Source organism: Pleurodeles waltl, chromosome 5 (assembly GCF_031143425.1).
Source record: "Pleurodeles waltl isolate 20211129_DDA chromosome 5, aPleWal1.hap1.20221129, whole genome shotgun sequence".
Taxonomy (NCBI): domain Eukaryota; kingdom Metazoa; phylum Chordata; class Amphibia; order Caudata; family Salamandridae; genus Pleurodeles; species Pleurodeles waltl.
Window position 1 is genome coordinate 1,343,947,011 of NC_090444.1, and position 15,539 is coordinate 1,343,962,549.

At 42.8% G+C, this 15,539-nt stretch overlaps 1 protein-coding gene across 11 annotated transcripts in view; it reads left to right on the top strand.

The window, feature by feature from the left end:
* SNAP91 (synaptosome associated protein 91) overlaps positions 1-15,539 on the top strand; it is a 639,351-nt gene that overhangs the window by 430,832 nt on the left and 192,980 nt on the right. For 4 of the 11 annotated variants that reach the window (XM_069235597.1, XM_069235603.1, XM_069235600.1 and 1 more), the window contains 2 exons: positions 3,121-3,135; positions 3,302-3,463. The exons of 4 other annotated variants lie outside the window; for them this stretch is intronic. In XM_069235597.1, coding sequence (XP_069091698.1) covers positions 3,121-3,135; positions 3,302-3,463 — 177 coding nt within the window. The remainder of the gene's footprint in view (positions 1-3,120; positions 3,136-3,301; positions 3,464-15,539) is intronic. 3 more of the 11 variants (XM_069235599.1, XM_069235604.1, XM_069235601.1) reach the window with 1 other exon arrangement.

The following is a 15,539-nucleotide window of genomic DNA, read 5'->3' on the forward strand; positions in this document are numbered from 1 at the left end:
AAGTTTTTAAAAGCTTTGTGGGAGGCATGTGGAATGAAACGTGACGTGGAACGTCTGTCCAAAAATTGATCGAGAATTTGGTTGCAGTCACCACCTATTAGTAAATTGTTTGAGGAATGTTCAGAGACGATATGTGAAAGATTCTTCCAAAAATGTGGATCTGGATGTGTGGGGCCGTATATATTTAGGATAGTAAGAGAAATATTGTCAATTGTAAATGTAACAAGTACCCAGCAACCTTCTGTATCTTGATGCTGTGAAATTATGGTAGGTTTGAGAGATTTATGACAGAGTATAATTACCCCATTTTTGTTTGTGGTAGAAGGGGAGTAGAAAATGTCCCCCACCCATTGTTTTTTAATCTTAATTGCCTCAGAGTCGTTGAGGTGAGTCTCTTGCAACAAAGCAATGTGGCATTTCAAACGAGCTAGGTGAGATAAGACACGCTGACTTTTAATGGGGTGTTTAAGCCCCTTAACATTCCAAGTTGCATAACAAGAAGTATTAATAAACATCTGCTGTAACAAGGAAAAAACTAGGCATATCAATTTTGCAATAGCAAAGAAATGGTAAAGAAACAAGATAGTAAAGAAAAAGAAAAGGAGGAACATGTCCTCCAGAAGTTGTATATACATCGATGTGGCAATACAGGGACAAAGTCCACGAAAGCTAAAGAAGACAAGATAGAAAGTGAATACCCCGAAAGGTAGAGGGATAGCTTAGAACCTGAAAAGACAGGCAAGAGTGGCTTCGGCACAAGAAAAGTGATATTAAAACATATGAAGGAGAGTTTCATGGAAGAAAAAAAAACATACAAACGAAAAATGTAGCATTCAGGAGACAAAAAACGTAATAACTACAGTAAAGAAGTGTGACATGAAGAACAATAAAAATCAAAACTTACCAGTGGAACGTGTAGAACAATTTGGATGGTGAGAAATTGATACGGTTGGGAAAGGAACATGAGGATTGCACAAAGAACACTATCTAAAAAAAATAAGAAGATGCAGAGAAGGAAAACTATGGATATGAATACTAAACATAACCATTACTATTAAACTGTCCAGAAAAAAAAAAAGAATGGACATTAAATACAAATTAAATTATATCTTCAAGTAATTGCAGATGCTCCTAGTTCCATTGCTTCTGTTTTGTGTTGGTTAATAAAAGTTTGTAGTGCTGAAGGTTCCTCAAACGAGTAAGATTTGTCCTTGAATGTAATTTTGAAGAGGCATGTGTGAAGAAGACCATTACGAATATTCAAGGATTTGAGTTGTGGACGTAAGTCCAAAAACTGTTTGCTACGTGCAGCTGTAGCAGGAGAGAAGTGTTCATGTTGGGACCATTGCTCCTCAATAAGTTGCAAAGAGGCATTAGTGTTCATCACGGAGGGCTTTAATGCATGCAATTCCTCTATGACATCATCTAGGGTAAGATGTGTAGGTGATTTGGAGGGAGATTCAAGGTCTTTTTTTTTGGGCGCTTGACGGAGGAGGTGTTAGGTGTTTTTTTCGCAATTGCGCCAGCAGCATGAGATGAAGAGGCGCTATCCTTTAAAAAGTCTGTAGCACTATCCATTGTTAAAGCTGATGGTAGAGAAGATTTAGTTATATGTGTGCACACCACTCGAAGAGGATTATTAGACCTGGAGTAAGAGGAGGACTGGCTGCTCTGAGAATTATGTGGTCTCCACATAAAAGCCAGCAGCAATTTGGTAATAGGAAGCCAGCAATGTGAAGTGATGAAGAAATTATATTACGATGAGAAGCTGCTGCAAGAAGTTTACAACAACAGAGCAAAATATAATAAAAAATATTTAAATAGAAAATCCTAAATTATTCTCTCATAACAGGCATGACAGAATACCACAAGAGCAAAGCACTTTACTGCACATAGTCAAACAATTGGTGAATAGTTTTAAGGGAACCTTCTGAAAAGGAAAAATCCCCTCCATCAAAGGAAAGCATTTACCATGTTATGAAGAGCAAATTTGAAAGAGCTCCTTGACAACAAGAGCTGCCAGTGAATACTGAAAGTTGAAAACCTCCCTAAATGTGTTTGAAGAGAGAGGTCAAAAGTGCAGCTGGCTGTCAGAAGGTAATAAATATTCCATTGCAGAGGAAATTAGATTTGTAGAATGACATCCAGGCAAGCAGTTAAAAGTCAAATAGAAACATCTCTGTGAAAGTTTAGGTTTGTGCAGAGGCTTATGGAGTGAAACGCAAATGATGCAGATAAATAATTACCTCAGGCCCTCACATGAAGTCTCTGAAATGACTTCAAAACTCGATGTCTCTGTAAGATAAAGGCATATTTATGTAGCGGCAGAGCTCCAGTGCTAAAAAATGCAGAAGAAATGAATCATTTTGATGTGAAAACATCTCATTCCTTCCTGGAAGTGCTAAAGCCTCACAGAGCTCTAAAGAGCAGCGGCCATCTTGCGTGACCTCCGGCCACGCCCCCCATAATTGCTTTATTTAAAACACTGTTTTTCAGATAGTGGCAGACCTGCAATTTCTAGTCAATCACAAAACATGCCTCCAGTTGGAATGTTGCGTGACTGCTCATTAATAAGACCGACACTATCTTGTGTTATCATCCACATCTAGAAGCAGTATTTGCTGTACTCTGCCCAGGATATACCCCAGTGCAGTTCAGATTTGGAAGTGAGGCTTGAATTGCCCCGTCTCAGCGGATTACCTTGTTAAATTGCAGAGGCTCACTCCTTCAGTTGCTATTCAGTGTTTGGAGTTTAAAATCACCCCCCACCCAGGAACCTGGAATACAAAGGCCTAAAAAATAATTTGCCCACAATGCTAGATTTTTTTTTTTATATATATAAGAACGTGTAAATATATAATAATTTTCTTCTTTATTGAAATCAAAGAAACTTCTGTTGTTTGATGTCCAACCTGGTGGCGATACACTGCACACTGTCCAAAAATTAGTCTTTCGTGGGACTACAGTTGATATAAAATTGTGAACACCTGATTAAAGCTGATTTTTCAAATTGTTCATTGTACAACTTTCCTACTTGTGTAAATAAAATCTAATACGAAGAATAGAAGGTTATTTAACTTTTGTTTATTTACATTGCTTACCTAATGCACACTACCGCAGATCTTTTGGGGGCAGGTGAGTGATGTTTTAAGTTGTCGTTGTTTTTTTTTTTTTTTTTTGTATGTGTAGTGATTTTGTTGTTTGTCCATTTGCGTTGCATCTTAAGTGTATAGTTCAAGCCTAGTGTTTTCACTCAACCCTCTCTCAATACCCTCTGGTCTTCATCTCTGGTTGCACACAGACACCCTTTCTGCACCTTCTGCTACTGTTCTCTCTGAGGCCCAGCTCTCTGATCCGTTTGCACCAGAGCCTGTCTCAAGTGCCACCTCCAGTGAGACATCTGCGCCCTCTGGCACTTCTGCTACTCTAGCTGCTGTCACTACTGAAGTTGATCTTTTCGGAGGTTAGTTTGGTTGCTTTTTCTGTAAAGTTACTTTTACTCCTATCATCTGAGAAACTTACGGATTTAATCGTTTTCTTTCATTGCGGTCTACGATACTTTTGTAGTCGGTGATGATTTAATAATATGGGTAAACCTTTGTTTGCCAAAGTATACTGAAATATGTTTTACGTTCTGCGTATTTTGAAGGTTTATGCTTGTTCCTTTTAAGTTAATTTTTTTTAAAGAATGTATTGTGATGCATAGGAACTGGGCGCTTAGGTGTCTGCGATCTACGTTCTGTGCTTTAGAGATTAAAAAAAAAAGTGTTGACCTTTAACCATTTTTTAAAAACAGGCATGGGCTAGTTGTAAAATGGCAGCTGAAATTAATAATTGGTCTATCTTCATCTAACTTTATTTTCCGTATGCTCACAAGACTTTTTGGGTTGACTCTTTAGTCCTTGGATGATCCCTCGATGAATTATACTTTTTTACCTTACACATTTTGAAGCCAGCAAACTACTTTGTTTAAAGATAATTTAATTAACCAACTGTTTTCTAGCAAACAATCAGCAAGTTAAGACGTTTCACAGAATGCACATCTTCTGAGAGTGGATGCACACACCAAGACATATTTATGAGATCTTTGCTTCATGATTGCACCATGCATCGTGATGCATGCGTAATGCAAACCTCTAAGTAGGATTTTAAGCCACACAATGCCACTTTGAGTGACTGTGAATGGCTTTAAAAATCTGGAGTAATGCAACTGTTGGAAAGTGGATTATTAGTAGTGGTAAGTATGAACCTACCACTTGTAATAAGGCCACTAATCAAATATAGGTTCATTAAAGGTCCCAGTAAAATAGCCTTGGTAGCTGTAACTGAGCAGGCAGGCCTAACTTATGAGAGAAGAGTGTAAAGCATTCAAAAACACCAATACAGCAAATATGTGGTACACAACACACAATAAAAATCCTACACCGCTTAATAAAAAAATAGGTCATATTTTTATGAGTAAATAGACATCAAAACGACAAAAATCTAATGTAGGGAACCAGAGAGATGATTTTTTTATTTAAAGAATAAACACTTCCTGGTGCTTAAGAACACTAAGCGCCAACTTTACCAAATGTCTCCAGACTTCAGGAGGTGTTTCCTCAAGTCTTCCTTGCAGGTAAAAAGGGCCCAAATACAAATCCAATGGTCTGGAATCTCCAGGATGGTCCTTGGAATCAGAGTTATTATTTTTTAAAGAATAAGCACCTCCCAGAAATACAAAGTGCCAACTTTACCAACAATCTTCAAACTTCTGCGAACTTCAGGAGTTGTTTCCTGAAGCCCTTCTTGAAGGTACAAAGGGTCCAAAACACAAATCCAAGGGTCTGGAATCTTGTACCATGATTCCACAATGCACCCGGCCAAATCTGTAAAAGTCCACTGGATGCACTCCAGGCTAGGGACTCTTGCTGGGGATGATACAGGTGAAGCTCTGTTAACCGGTAGCTGCAGGGAGTCCACTCCTGAGTTTCTCTTGAAGCAGGGCACCATCCCCAGGGATGCAGTACCAGATTGTGCAGTAGGCATAGTTCACTCAGAAGTGCAGGCCAAGGGTACAGTTCCAGATTCCAACAGGGCAGTCCTTCTTCCTTTTGTAGTTTCAGGCAGCAGGTCTGAGAGGCTATGCACCTCTCACATATTTATTCCCAGATCCTAGGCATCAGGAAAGGGGCATCCTGACCAATAGAATGCAGAGTGACACCCAGGTGCATGACCACTTCCTCCAAAGTGTGGCATATTTCTGTCACAAAAAGCACCATTCTTCTAAAAACCATGGTAGCTGAAATTTCAGCAGAGTAGTAAGAGTTGACTGAACCATCTCTCAATGTGGCTCATTTCCATAGCTCTCCTAACATCTGCAAATTCCTTCTTTAAACCTGGTATCTGGCTCAGGGGTCCAGAAGGTGGGGGTTAGGCAATCTTGTATTCCCTGCTGTCCTTTGGGGCTGTGTATTTTATTACCCCTCCCCCTGCTCCAGCATTCCTATGTAGCCCCAGAGCTGCCCTTCACCAGATACTCTCCCCTGGACAGCCACTTTTCACTTAACCAAGCAGCTCTGCTAATCCTGTTAGCACTGACCAATCAAGGGGGACCTTCAGAAGGTCGAATTTTGGTTTACCGAAAGAAAAGCCTTATAACTTATTTTCTGTACAAATTGTGATAAATTCACCAATGTGAAATTGCTGGGATTATCAAAACAAATCTTAAGTCCTTGAATGACTTTTCTATGCTTTTCCTTACTATAGTGAAAATAAAATACAATATTGCTATGATAGCCTTTTAAGGCCAGTATCTACAATGGGGGAAACATGAAATGATCAGTTTTCCCTCACCAGGGTTTATAAAACCTTTTATATGTCCCCTACTTATAGTTACATGATCCTCCCTCCCCCGGTACAACTAGAGGAGACCATGTGGGTACCTAATGTGAAAATATAGAAGATCATTACATTTAAAGTGCCTACAACACCAAAGTCAAATTAGGACATAATTTCCATTTAAATGATGCAGTCTACAGAGTGAGGCTGCATGTAAAAACAGAAAACCTCCAGCTGTGCCCACATGCAAAGGGCAGCAATTCTGCTGGGCCCCTACTCCCATGCCCTCTTATAAACTAGGGTCTTGTATGTAGTTGGCGCCCCCTTGCCATGCTAATTACTAGGGACTCATAGGGGCTGTCATGCAAATTGTATTAAGTTAACTTTTAAAGACAGGCTGCAAAGCAGGCCTGCATTTAGAAGGACAGAAAGAAAACGGCAGTGCACACATGCAAGTGTAGACCGTCTGTGGGCATCTAATCTCCATGCCCTATTATATAGCAGGGGCTAATAGGCAGATTGTATCCCCCTGCCCTATAATATACTAGAGGCTTACAGGGTCTGTCAGGCCAATTGGAAGGGTACCCTAATACATAGTGTAATACATGAGTGTTTTTTAACATAGCACTCGTCTGGGTCTGGATAACAGAGCCCAGGGCACAGTCAGTCATTTACCATCAGCATCAGTCAGCAACAAAACATGGGTATGAACAGGGCAAAAATATGACTTTGCAACAGCAATGCAGCGCGAATTGCTGTGTTACATTACTCTATGCAAGGGAGGCGTCCCATGGGTGTCAAAATGTAAGTCATATAGTTTTTTAGGCATTCCCAGATTTACTAAATCTGGTGAACCTAGAAATGAGCCACAAAGATACGCTTCCCCAGGAGAGGTGTAACAAGGAGAAATATATTTTTCTCCTCATTACTTCCTCTTTCTATGTGTGCTGTAGTACACATAGAGGAATATGCCTCTAAGGATTGTTTTGTGCAGGAAGGGGCCCCTTCCTTCACAAAAACAATCCTGCATGCAACATAGGCACCCTTGCACCATGGTGAAAGGGTGCCTGCGGTGGCACCAAGCAGTCCATTGTGCGCCAGTGCCTTCGAAAAGGACAGAAATGCACCGTATACCCTAAATACATCACATTCCTGCCCTTTCCAAGTGATGCAGCGCAGCAAGGTGTCTTGCTACCCTGCACTGCGCCTTTGCCATAAATAAGGTTCACCGGTTTTTCTTGCTATTTCATAAACTGTGGGGGCATATTTATTAAATTGTCATGCAGCGTGGTGAAGACGCAACGCAAACCGGGCCCTTTGTTTCCAGGAGGCAGGGATACTTTTATTATATGTGATGGTGCTGCAATGCAGTTTTTCCTGCTTCAACACCCTCCGCATGCTCAAAGATCTACAAATGGATCCCCACCGAAACCAGAAGAACAGTCACCCAAGCCCTCGTAAGCAGCAAACTTGACTATGGCAATGTCCTCTACGCAGGAACCAATGCCAAACTCCAGAGAGGCTGCAACGCATCCAGAACACCTCTGCATGCCTCATCCTGGACATCCTCCGCCAGCGCCACATCACAGGCCATCTGAGAGACCTGCACTGGCTCCCAGTCAACAAGAGAATCACCTCACCCACGCTCACAAAGCACTGCACAACACAGGACCGGAATACCTCAACAGACAGCTCTCCTTTCTACACCCCGACCCAGAATCTCCGCTGCCCTGGCAACCGTCCCACGGGTCCACAGAACTACAACTGCCGACAGATCATTCTTGCACCTTGCCACCAAGACGTGGAACACTCTTCCCACCCACCTGCATCAGACCAAAGACCTCCTTACCTTCAGGAAACTTCTCAAGACCTGGCTGTTCGAGCAGTAGCAGCATCCTCCCCCTCCTCCACCTCAGCGCCTTGAGATCCTCACGGGTGAGTTGTGCGCTTTACAAATTCCTGATTGATTTTATGGCCATTAGCAGTTCCACTGCCTGATAACTCAGTCTTTGAATAACTAAGCTATAGTCCGAATCTGCGGTTTCCCATACTTTGTGTACTTCTGCCCCCTAGTGGGCGAATCTTAAAAACAAAAAACAAAATATATATATATATATATATATATATATATACTTGCATGCTATAAAGTAAGATGCGGCAGTTGAAGGTAACAGACGGTATTGAAAATGAGCCCCATAATCGTGCTGTTATGCACTAGTCCTTCATCTGCCTTTTCTTAGACGTTGCTGTCCTGAATTTGCCAAAACGTCGAAGACCTGTCTGTGTTAAGAAGACGGTTCGTGGATTCTATTTTCTCATGTTCACTATGAGGTACCTACTCAGATGCTTCCAACCTAATCCGTTAGAAGGTACCAGCGTGAGGGCAGTCTGAACACGGTGCTGTGAGTACTGTTTGCCCTTGGGTACCACTGGGAGAGGCTAGAAAAGCCATGACCTGGCTCGAGCCAAATGACTGCCGTGGCCCCCTCTCGTCGTTATGTTCCATGTGCATGACTCCCTGCAGCCGAGCCAGGGCACCGCTTGTGCTGAAACATAAAGACGTAGCGTCATGCTAGATGAAGGACAGCTGCACCCACTTTGGTTATGAAACAAATCCGAAAGATATGTTTTCTCTTTCTATTGAAATTGCAATCTAGTGAGAAATGTGTGTAGAGTGCCACCTTGCTGCATGTCACGGAACTGCCGCATTAATCCTGAATCCCGTAACCAAGCGTAACGATAACCTCTTTCTCCTGCCCATCGTTTTATTGCCTCTTTTGAGGCTGTTACATGGGAATCAATGTGTTTTGATTGTTTGTTCCATGCTGAAGTTCTGCATAGCGATTCTCTTAGGCGCTCTTGACCATTTGCTGTTGATTCACATCCGTTTTGCCTGCCAAGTTTTCTCGAAAGTTTTATCACATAGCCTCATCTGGATTTATCATATGGGGTGCACAAGATGCAGGTTGGTCTGGAAATAGATTTGCTGTATAAATCGTTGTCCTTACCTGTAAAACTAGAGACAGGAATAAATGGTTATTGTGGCTACATTGTGTTCAGTGTACCTGGTAAACCTGAGCACGAGTCCTGCTTCCCCAATAGGAGAAAAACTCGGTGATCCCAGGCTAAGCATTTCTTTCACCGTGTCTGATTTCCTTTAAATGCTAGCTTTTAGAGTTTCTAAAGGCGATTCAGTTCAATGTGCAGTGCCCCAGAAAAAAAAGGTCATAGAGATTTAATGAAAGTTATTGCTGGTCCATCAACTGTTATTTATCATTTTCGTAGCGTCCAACAAAAATATCAGTGTCTCTTGGTTCACTCACGGCAGTATCATTAAGACAATGCATTTTTCTAAGTTTATTTAGCACTTAACACATTTTGTAAGTGTAATTGTATGCAGTTATTTGATCTAATATATTAAATTAAAACACACATTTAAAAAAAACTGTATAAATGCATAGCCTCTTTCCATACATGAACATGCCATCTGCTGTGCATTCTCATGATAGAACTTTAATGGCTCAGTTTGTACTTTTGCACTTTGGGACAAATCAGTGTCTTACCCTTGATCTTGCTCTGTGTTTAATGGCTCACCCACCTTTCCTCGTGTCTTGATACCATAGTTGGCTATCACAACAGGAACATCTTAGATGTAATGCTGAGGTCTAGGCAGAAGAATAGACAGAGTATTATAAAGGCTGACCAGGCCCCTATTGTGGCATATTCCTCTAAGGAACCTACAATAAGAAAATTCCTGCTTAACAACTCTAGGCACTGTTTCCATTTTTGCCGAAGTCCAGCTAGGAGTGTGTACTAGGATTATCAGACGGTGCATAAAACTCTGTTAATGGCTTTATCACCCAATGGCTCTTCGAATCGCTGAGTGCCTGAGGACCTGGCCCTACCCGAGTGCACTGATCTACGCTTTAGTTCTTCAAATGTTTCATGCACAAAATACTTGGGTGGTGCTTCTATTCAGGAACGTAGATTCATTTCATGGTCTATTGATTGCTAAAAGAGAAACAATTCTAACAGATATTTTATTTTATTTATTTTTACTTTTTTTTTTTTTTTTTTTAGGAGAGATGATGTCCTTACCCCAAACACCTCGTCTCCTTTACTCACTCATTGTCAGGCATTACATTGTTGCTTCTAGGCTTTTGGTCACCAGATTATTGACACACTTATTGGCATGATGCCATTTGTTATAAACTTACATCAGGAAAACATAGTTGCCTCTGTCTTGCCAATGGATAAGAGCAAAACGTGGATTCCTCCATTTTATTGAGGCTTTACCTTGAGTCAATGTTGTCGTTTTTTTTTTTTTTTGCAACTTTAATGGTTCTAGAATACTTAACTAGACCAATCTCACTAACGGACACAGTATGCTGATGAGAGACCCTCAGTGTTTTCTCGATCTCTGGGCATTCTTTGATTTTTGATTTCTGTCGCCACTGCACCAGCACACCCCTTTTTGATCCGCTGTTGCCAAACCATGTGACTTTGTGCTATTTTAGGAAGAGCAGCAGGCGGTGTGTGCATTGTTAGGGTGAAGGTAGGCCTGAACTAAAAAACAAAGCTGTGTTTCGCTTCATTGCCGGGCTACCACGCTGGCCTTCTCCCTTTTCCCTGCTTTTTACGGTCGAGCCTGCGTCACATGCGCTCGTGCATGCGTATCGCTAGCGAGATGCTTTAAGTATTAGAAAAGGGCTCGGAGCCCCGTCGACGTCACGTCAGTGTCTTTCACTGGCAAGTTGGCTTGCCTGTTAGAATCCGCTTCTTTTGATTAGTGGAAGGCACACATATCTCATGCCTTTTCCGGTGGTTAGCCCTCCTCGAGCGCAGCGACCAAGTACAGAAAACATGCGAGGCTCGCTGAGTTTGTGGACTACTTTTTCTCTATGTTCGCAGCGCGATCTCACTAGGCAGAAGTCGGGCGCTTCGCATACTATCGACCTTGTTACATAGTTAATTGCACTTTTGCAGGTTATGTTCATAATTGCACTTTTGCCGATAGGTATTATTATGTGTGAACCGTAGCTGCGCGATCGTGCTGTTTTTTTTCTTTTAATGCAAGAAAAATCCAGTTGGGAGTTTACAACTGTGAACAGCTGTAACTCCGACAAATGGAGACCCTAGTGCATTGCAAATGCTTGTTTTCTAGTGGTGGAACAACTGTTGCGCTTGTTTTCTTGCGTGGTCAGAGCCAGCTTTCACAGTTATTTTTGTGAGGAGGGCCCTAACCCCACCTACACTTCTGTGATGTTCTATTTTTTGCAGGACATGGCATTGAAAAATCTGCATAGCTTCACTAACAGTGCTTTTGTGTTTCATGGTCCTTGTTTAGTCCACCAGAAAATAATCCCCCTCGATATCACCACAGTGGACAAGGAGTATTTGAAGTTCCCAAGTCCTTATGTAAAGGTTTTACTGGATTTCAAAACTACAACTTCTGTTTTGAACACTACAACTATTTCCACAGGATATAGAGCTAAGATGGCAAAATTGTACAAACATTGTAGCAAAGTTCAGGAGCTTAAAAACAGGGGACAGATCTTCTGCACACAATTCTGTGCCACTGTGTTCAGAAATGTAGCAAGTTTCCAGGCAAAGGCATTCCAGCTGCATTCTGTTTTTATTCCTGCCACCATAGTCACAGACGTTTGGCCTGTTTGAGTACTTGAACACCCTTAATAAGGTTTTGAGTAGTGTACATGAAGTTATTGAATTAGAATGGACTCTCCGACTTTGCATGAGAATGCACCAATAGAAATTTACACAGAAAACTCCACAAAATAGATATATCCATCCCGTTTATGAAATGTTTGAAACAGGAATATCTTTATGGCAATGCAGTATTACGTTGAACTGTGGAAAGGCAAATACTTATGATGTTTTAGCTTTTCTGCGTAAACCTTTTGAAAGTCTGTCTTGTAAAATGCTTTTAGAAGGTCAAAGCATACGTTTTGTGTTACTGAACAAAAAGAAGTATGATTCTTAGCTCAGGACTTCAGTGGCTATTGCAGTATTCCTTTTAAAAAACATTCAATTTTTCTGTTGGTGAATTCCTTTTATTAAAATGAGTATTTTGTTTGAATTTGGAAGGCATATATTTTCAAGGATTGTCGAAGATGGCCTTTCTGCAGGGCCATCCCCAAACGTTTGTGTTCACCCTCCTAGTTTCTGAATCTGTTTTTGTTGGCTTTTAGAACTCTGCACTCTTTACCACTGCTAACAAGTGTCAAAGTGCTTGTGCTTTCTCCCTAAAACATGGTAGAATTGGGTTATACCCAATTGTCATATCTTGTGTACTTCTAAGACCCTAGTAAACTGACACTACCTGTGGCCAGGACTTGTAAATTAAATGCTGGTAGTGGGCCTATAGCACAGATTGTGCTGCACACTTAAGTAGCACTTACAACCTGTCTCAGGCCTTCAATTGCAGCCTGTGTGTTTGCACGTTTTTAAAATGCCAATTCAACCTGGCAAATAAGCCTTTTGCCAGTCCCAAACCTTCCTTTTTAATACATATGTAACCCTTAGGGAAGGCGCTGGACAGCCCAGAAGGCAGAGTGTCATATATTTAAAAAGTAGGACATGTACTTTTAAGTGTTACATGTCTTGGTATTGAAAAATTTGAAATGTGTTTCTCACTACTGCAAGGCCTACCTCTCCAATAGGATAACATTGGAGTTACCTTATTATTTTTTATACGTGCAATTCCTAAATGGGGCTAGGTAAGCAGTTCATGTCTGGTGTCTCAGGAATTGTAATGAAAACCCTAATGTATGGTGAAGTCAGATTTTAAATTGCAATTTTGAAAATGCTTCTTTTCCTGTCTAAGTCATTTGGTGGTTGCAGCTTGCAGGGTTACAAGGGTTACATGACTAAGTATTGGGTGAAAGTTGGACTTTTTATATTCCTCCTAGACATCCACACACAATGGGAACCATAGGTGTACCTGGATGGGCCATCACTGGGAGGATGGGAGGGAGGAGCTTGACCAGCCCCACTTGCACTTGAAAGACTGTGTTTTGTCTCCACACAAAGGGCCAGGTCAGGGGGAAGGCAGGGTATCTGTGCGCTTCAAAGGTCTACCTCTAGAAGCTTCTCGCCGCTTCAGAGGCACAGATGGGTATGTATATACAGGACCTCAGACACCACCACTTCAGTATACCTTTGAACTTGGATACTCTGAAAGGAAGAAACTGCTGTGCTGCTGAAATAACTGCCACTCTGCTGGACTGCTGCTCTGGAGAACTGCTGTACAGCTGTGCTGACATGCTTATCTGCTGCTGTCTTGCCTGGGTGAGAAGGACTGGACCTGCTTCTCTTATACGCAGAGTGACTCCAAGGGCTAGTTGGCTGGTCTCCTGATCTGAAGGCTCAGACACACAACAGGTTCCAACAACCTTGGACCTGGACTTTGCCATTTGTGAGTCTACCCTGACAAGTGGTGCCACCCCACCACAGTCCAGGCCCCTCGGAAGCGGGCTTAAGTTTCTCTTCCAGCCTGTGGGTCCAGCAGAACTGACACATCTCGTCTGTTGCATGGTGAAAACCTAAGCAGAACGGATGCATTGCTGCTGCTGTGTGGATTGGACTTGTCACAAAGATCTGCATCTCAAGCTTGCAGCTCCTCAGAACCAGCGAATCACCCTGACTACATGTTGCATCCTCAATGCCAGACTTCACATCACAAGCCCTATTAATGGAATCCTCAATGATGGTGCAGGACTTTGCATCGCAGCCCCGCTTCATCTCAGAACTGACACATCACGTCTGCTGCGTGACACAACTGCAACTTGGATCCTCACGATGCTCTGCAAACCAGCATTTAAGGTACTCTGTTCAGCAGGCCTTACTGGATCCCTCAGGCTGTCCATGCTCCATCACGGTCAACCTGAACTTGTGACTTTGTCCCGGTCTGGTGCAACCTGCTATCCACAGTTGGAGCTTTTTGCTTTTTAACACTATTTTTACTTAAATCTTTAAAATGTTATGTCTCCCTTTTAAGCTTTTGTAGGTTTGGTCTTGTTTTATTTATTAAAGGATGTTTTATTTTTCTTACTAGGTGTAGGACCCTTTTGCATGATCTTTTCACTTTATTACTGTTTGAAGCGTTGCACAAATACTTTACACATTGCCTGTAAGTTAAGCTTGACTGCTCGGTGCCAAGCTAATAGAGGGTTGAGCACAAGCTAATTTAGGATTGGCTTGTGCCTCACCCTGACAAGGATTGTGGTTGCTGCTTGACCAGGGCTCACACCCAATCACTAACAACCCAATTTCTCACAAGAGTGTAGTAGTCTCAACTAATTTGAAAACTGAAAAAGGCAAATTTACTCAGGTTCTCAGCATATTTCTGGAAGAGGACAAATTGGAAAATGTGTAACGACTAACTGTAAAGGAATGCTGTAATTTCATCACGTAACATCACATAGATCTCACTGCTCTGCAACATTTTAAATTGAGCAATTTGTTCCATCAACAACAAAATGGAAAATATTTTCTTGCAGTCTCGAACACTCTACTTTCTAGAGAATGTATATTCTTTTAATGGTGCCAGCTTTCAAAATCAATATATCCTGTGAGAAATGGTATTGTTCTTGAGGGCGGTGAATTGTCTTCTTAAGCAACAGCCACAATTCTTGTCGGGGTGAACCACAAAAGTCACTAAATTAACCTGGAAGCTTGGCACAAAAGCAGTCAGGCTTAACTCAGAGGCAACTAGTAAAGTATTTATGCAGCACTTCAAACGGTAACAAAGTATGGGGGGTTGTGGACAAGCAACATGGCCGGTGGGACACACTCCTAGTGAGCTACCGCTTTCCAGTGGAATCCTGCAATTATCCTGGGTGCCTGAGGCAAATGGTGCCTTCCCCCTGCATTGGGACGGTGCACTGAGATGTCTGGTGCATCACAGTCCCCCTTTTTTGGGAGGTTGCAGAGGCAGGCACTGAGGCCGTGTCTGTGGGTCTCTCCTGAGCTGTGCACAAGGTGGCTGCTGGGCCCCGAGGGCTCGCGTGGAGGCAGTGAGCTGGCAACATGGCTGTGCTGCCGACATGGTGGGCCTGCTGGTCGCGCGGCCCCCTTTCTGCAAAGGAGGTCTTCGGGCCATGAAGTGGACAGCTGCTTCCTGAGAGGGCGCTGGTAGGATCGGCTGGGCTCTGGGCTACTGAGGCCTGATTTGTGCCGAGGCCGTGTCTGTGGGCCACTCCTGGGCTGCAGGTGAGGTGAGGTGGCTGCTGGGCCCCATGGGCTAGTGTGGTGACGGTGATCAGTTGGCGTGGGCTGCACTGCTGATTCGGTAGGCCTGCTGGCCGTGTGGCCCCTGCTTTACAGTGGAGGTCTCCAGGGCCTTGAAACGGGTGGAGGTGTCCTGAGAGGGCGTCGGTGGGATCGGCTGGGCTCTGGAGAGCCGTGCTGGGGCCTGACTGGCTGAAGCTGTTGGTCAGCGCACACTGGAGCAGGTGTGCACACGTCAGCCCTTGTTCCCAGATTTTCTAACTTTCTGAACCCTTTGGCTCTTAGCTCTAAACTCATCGAGAGGGGTCCTCTCTTATTGGGGGTATCTACTACCACTGCCTTGAACACACTGTGGAATAGCAGTGTACAGTGGTGCCCTACAGAGGGAGGAGCAATGGATCCTGTCCTTGCAGTACCTTGTGCTCCAGACACTCTTGCTGTTTCCCTGCAGCAGCTGAGACTGGGTCATA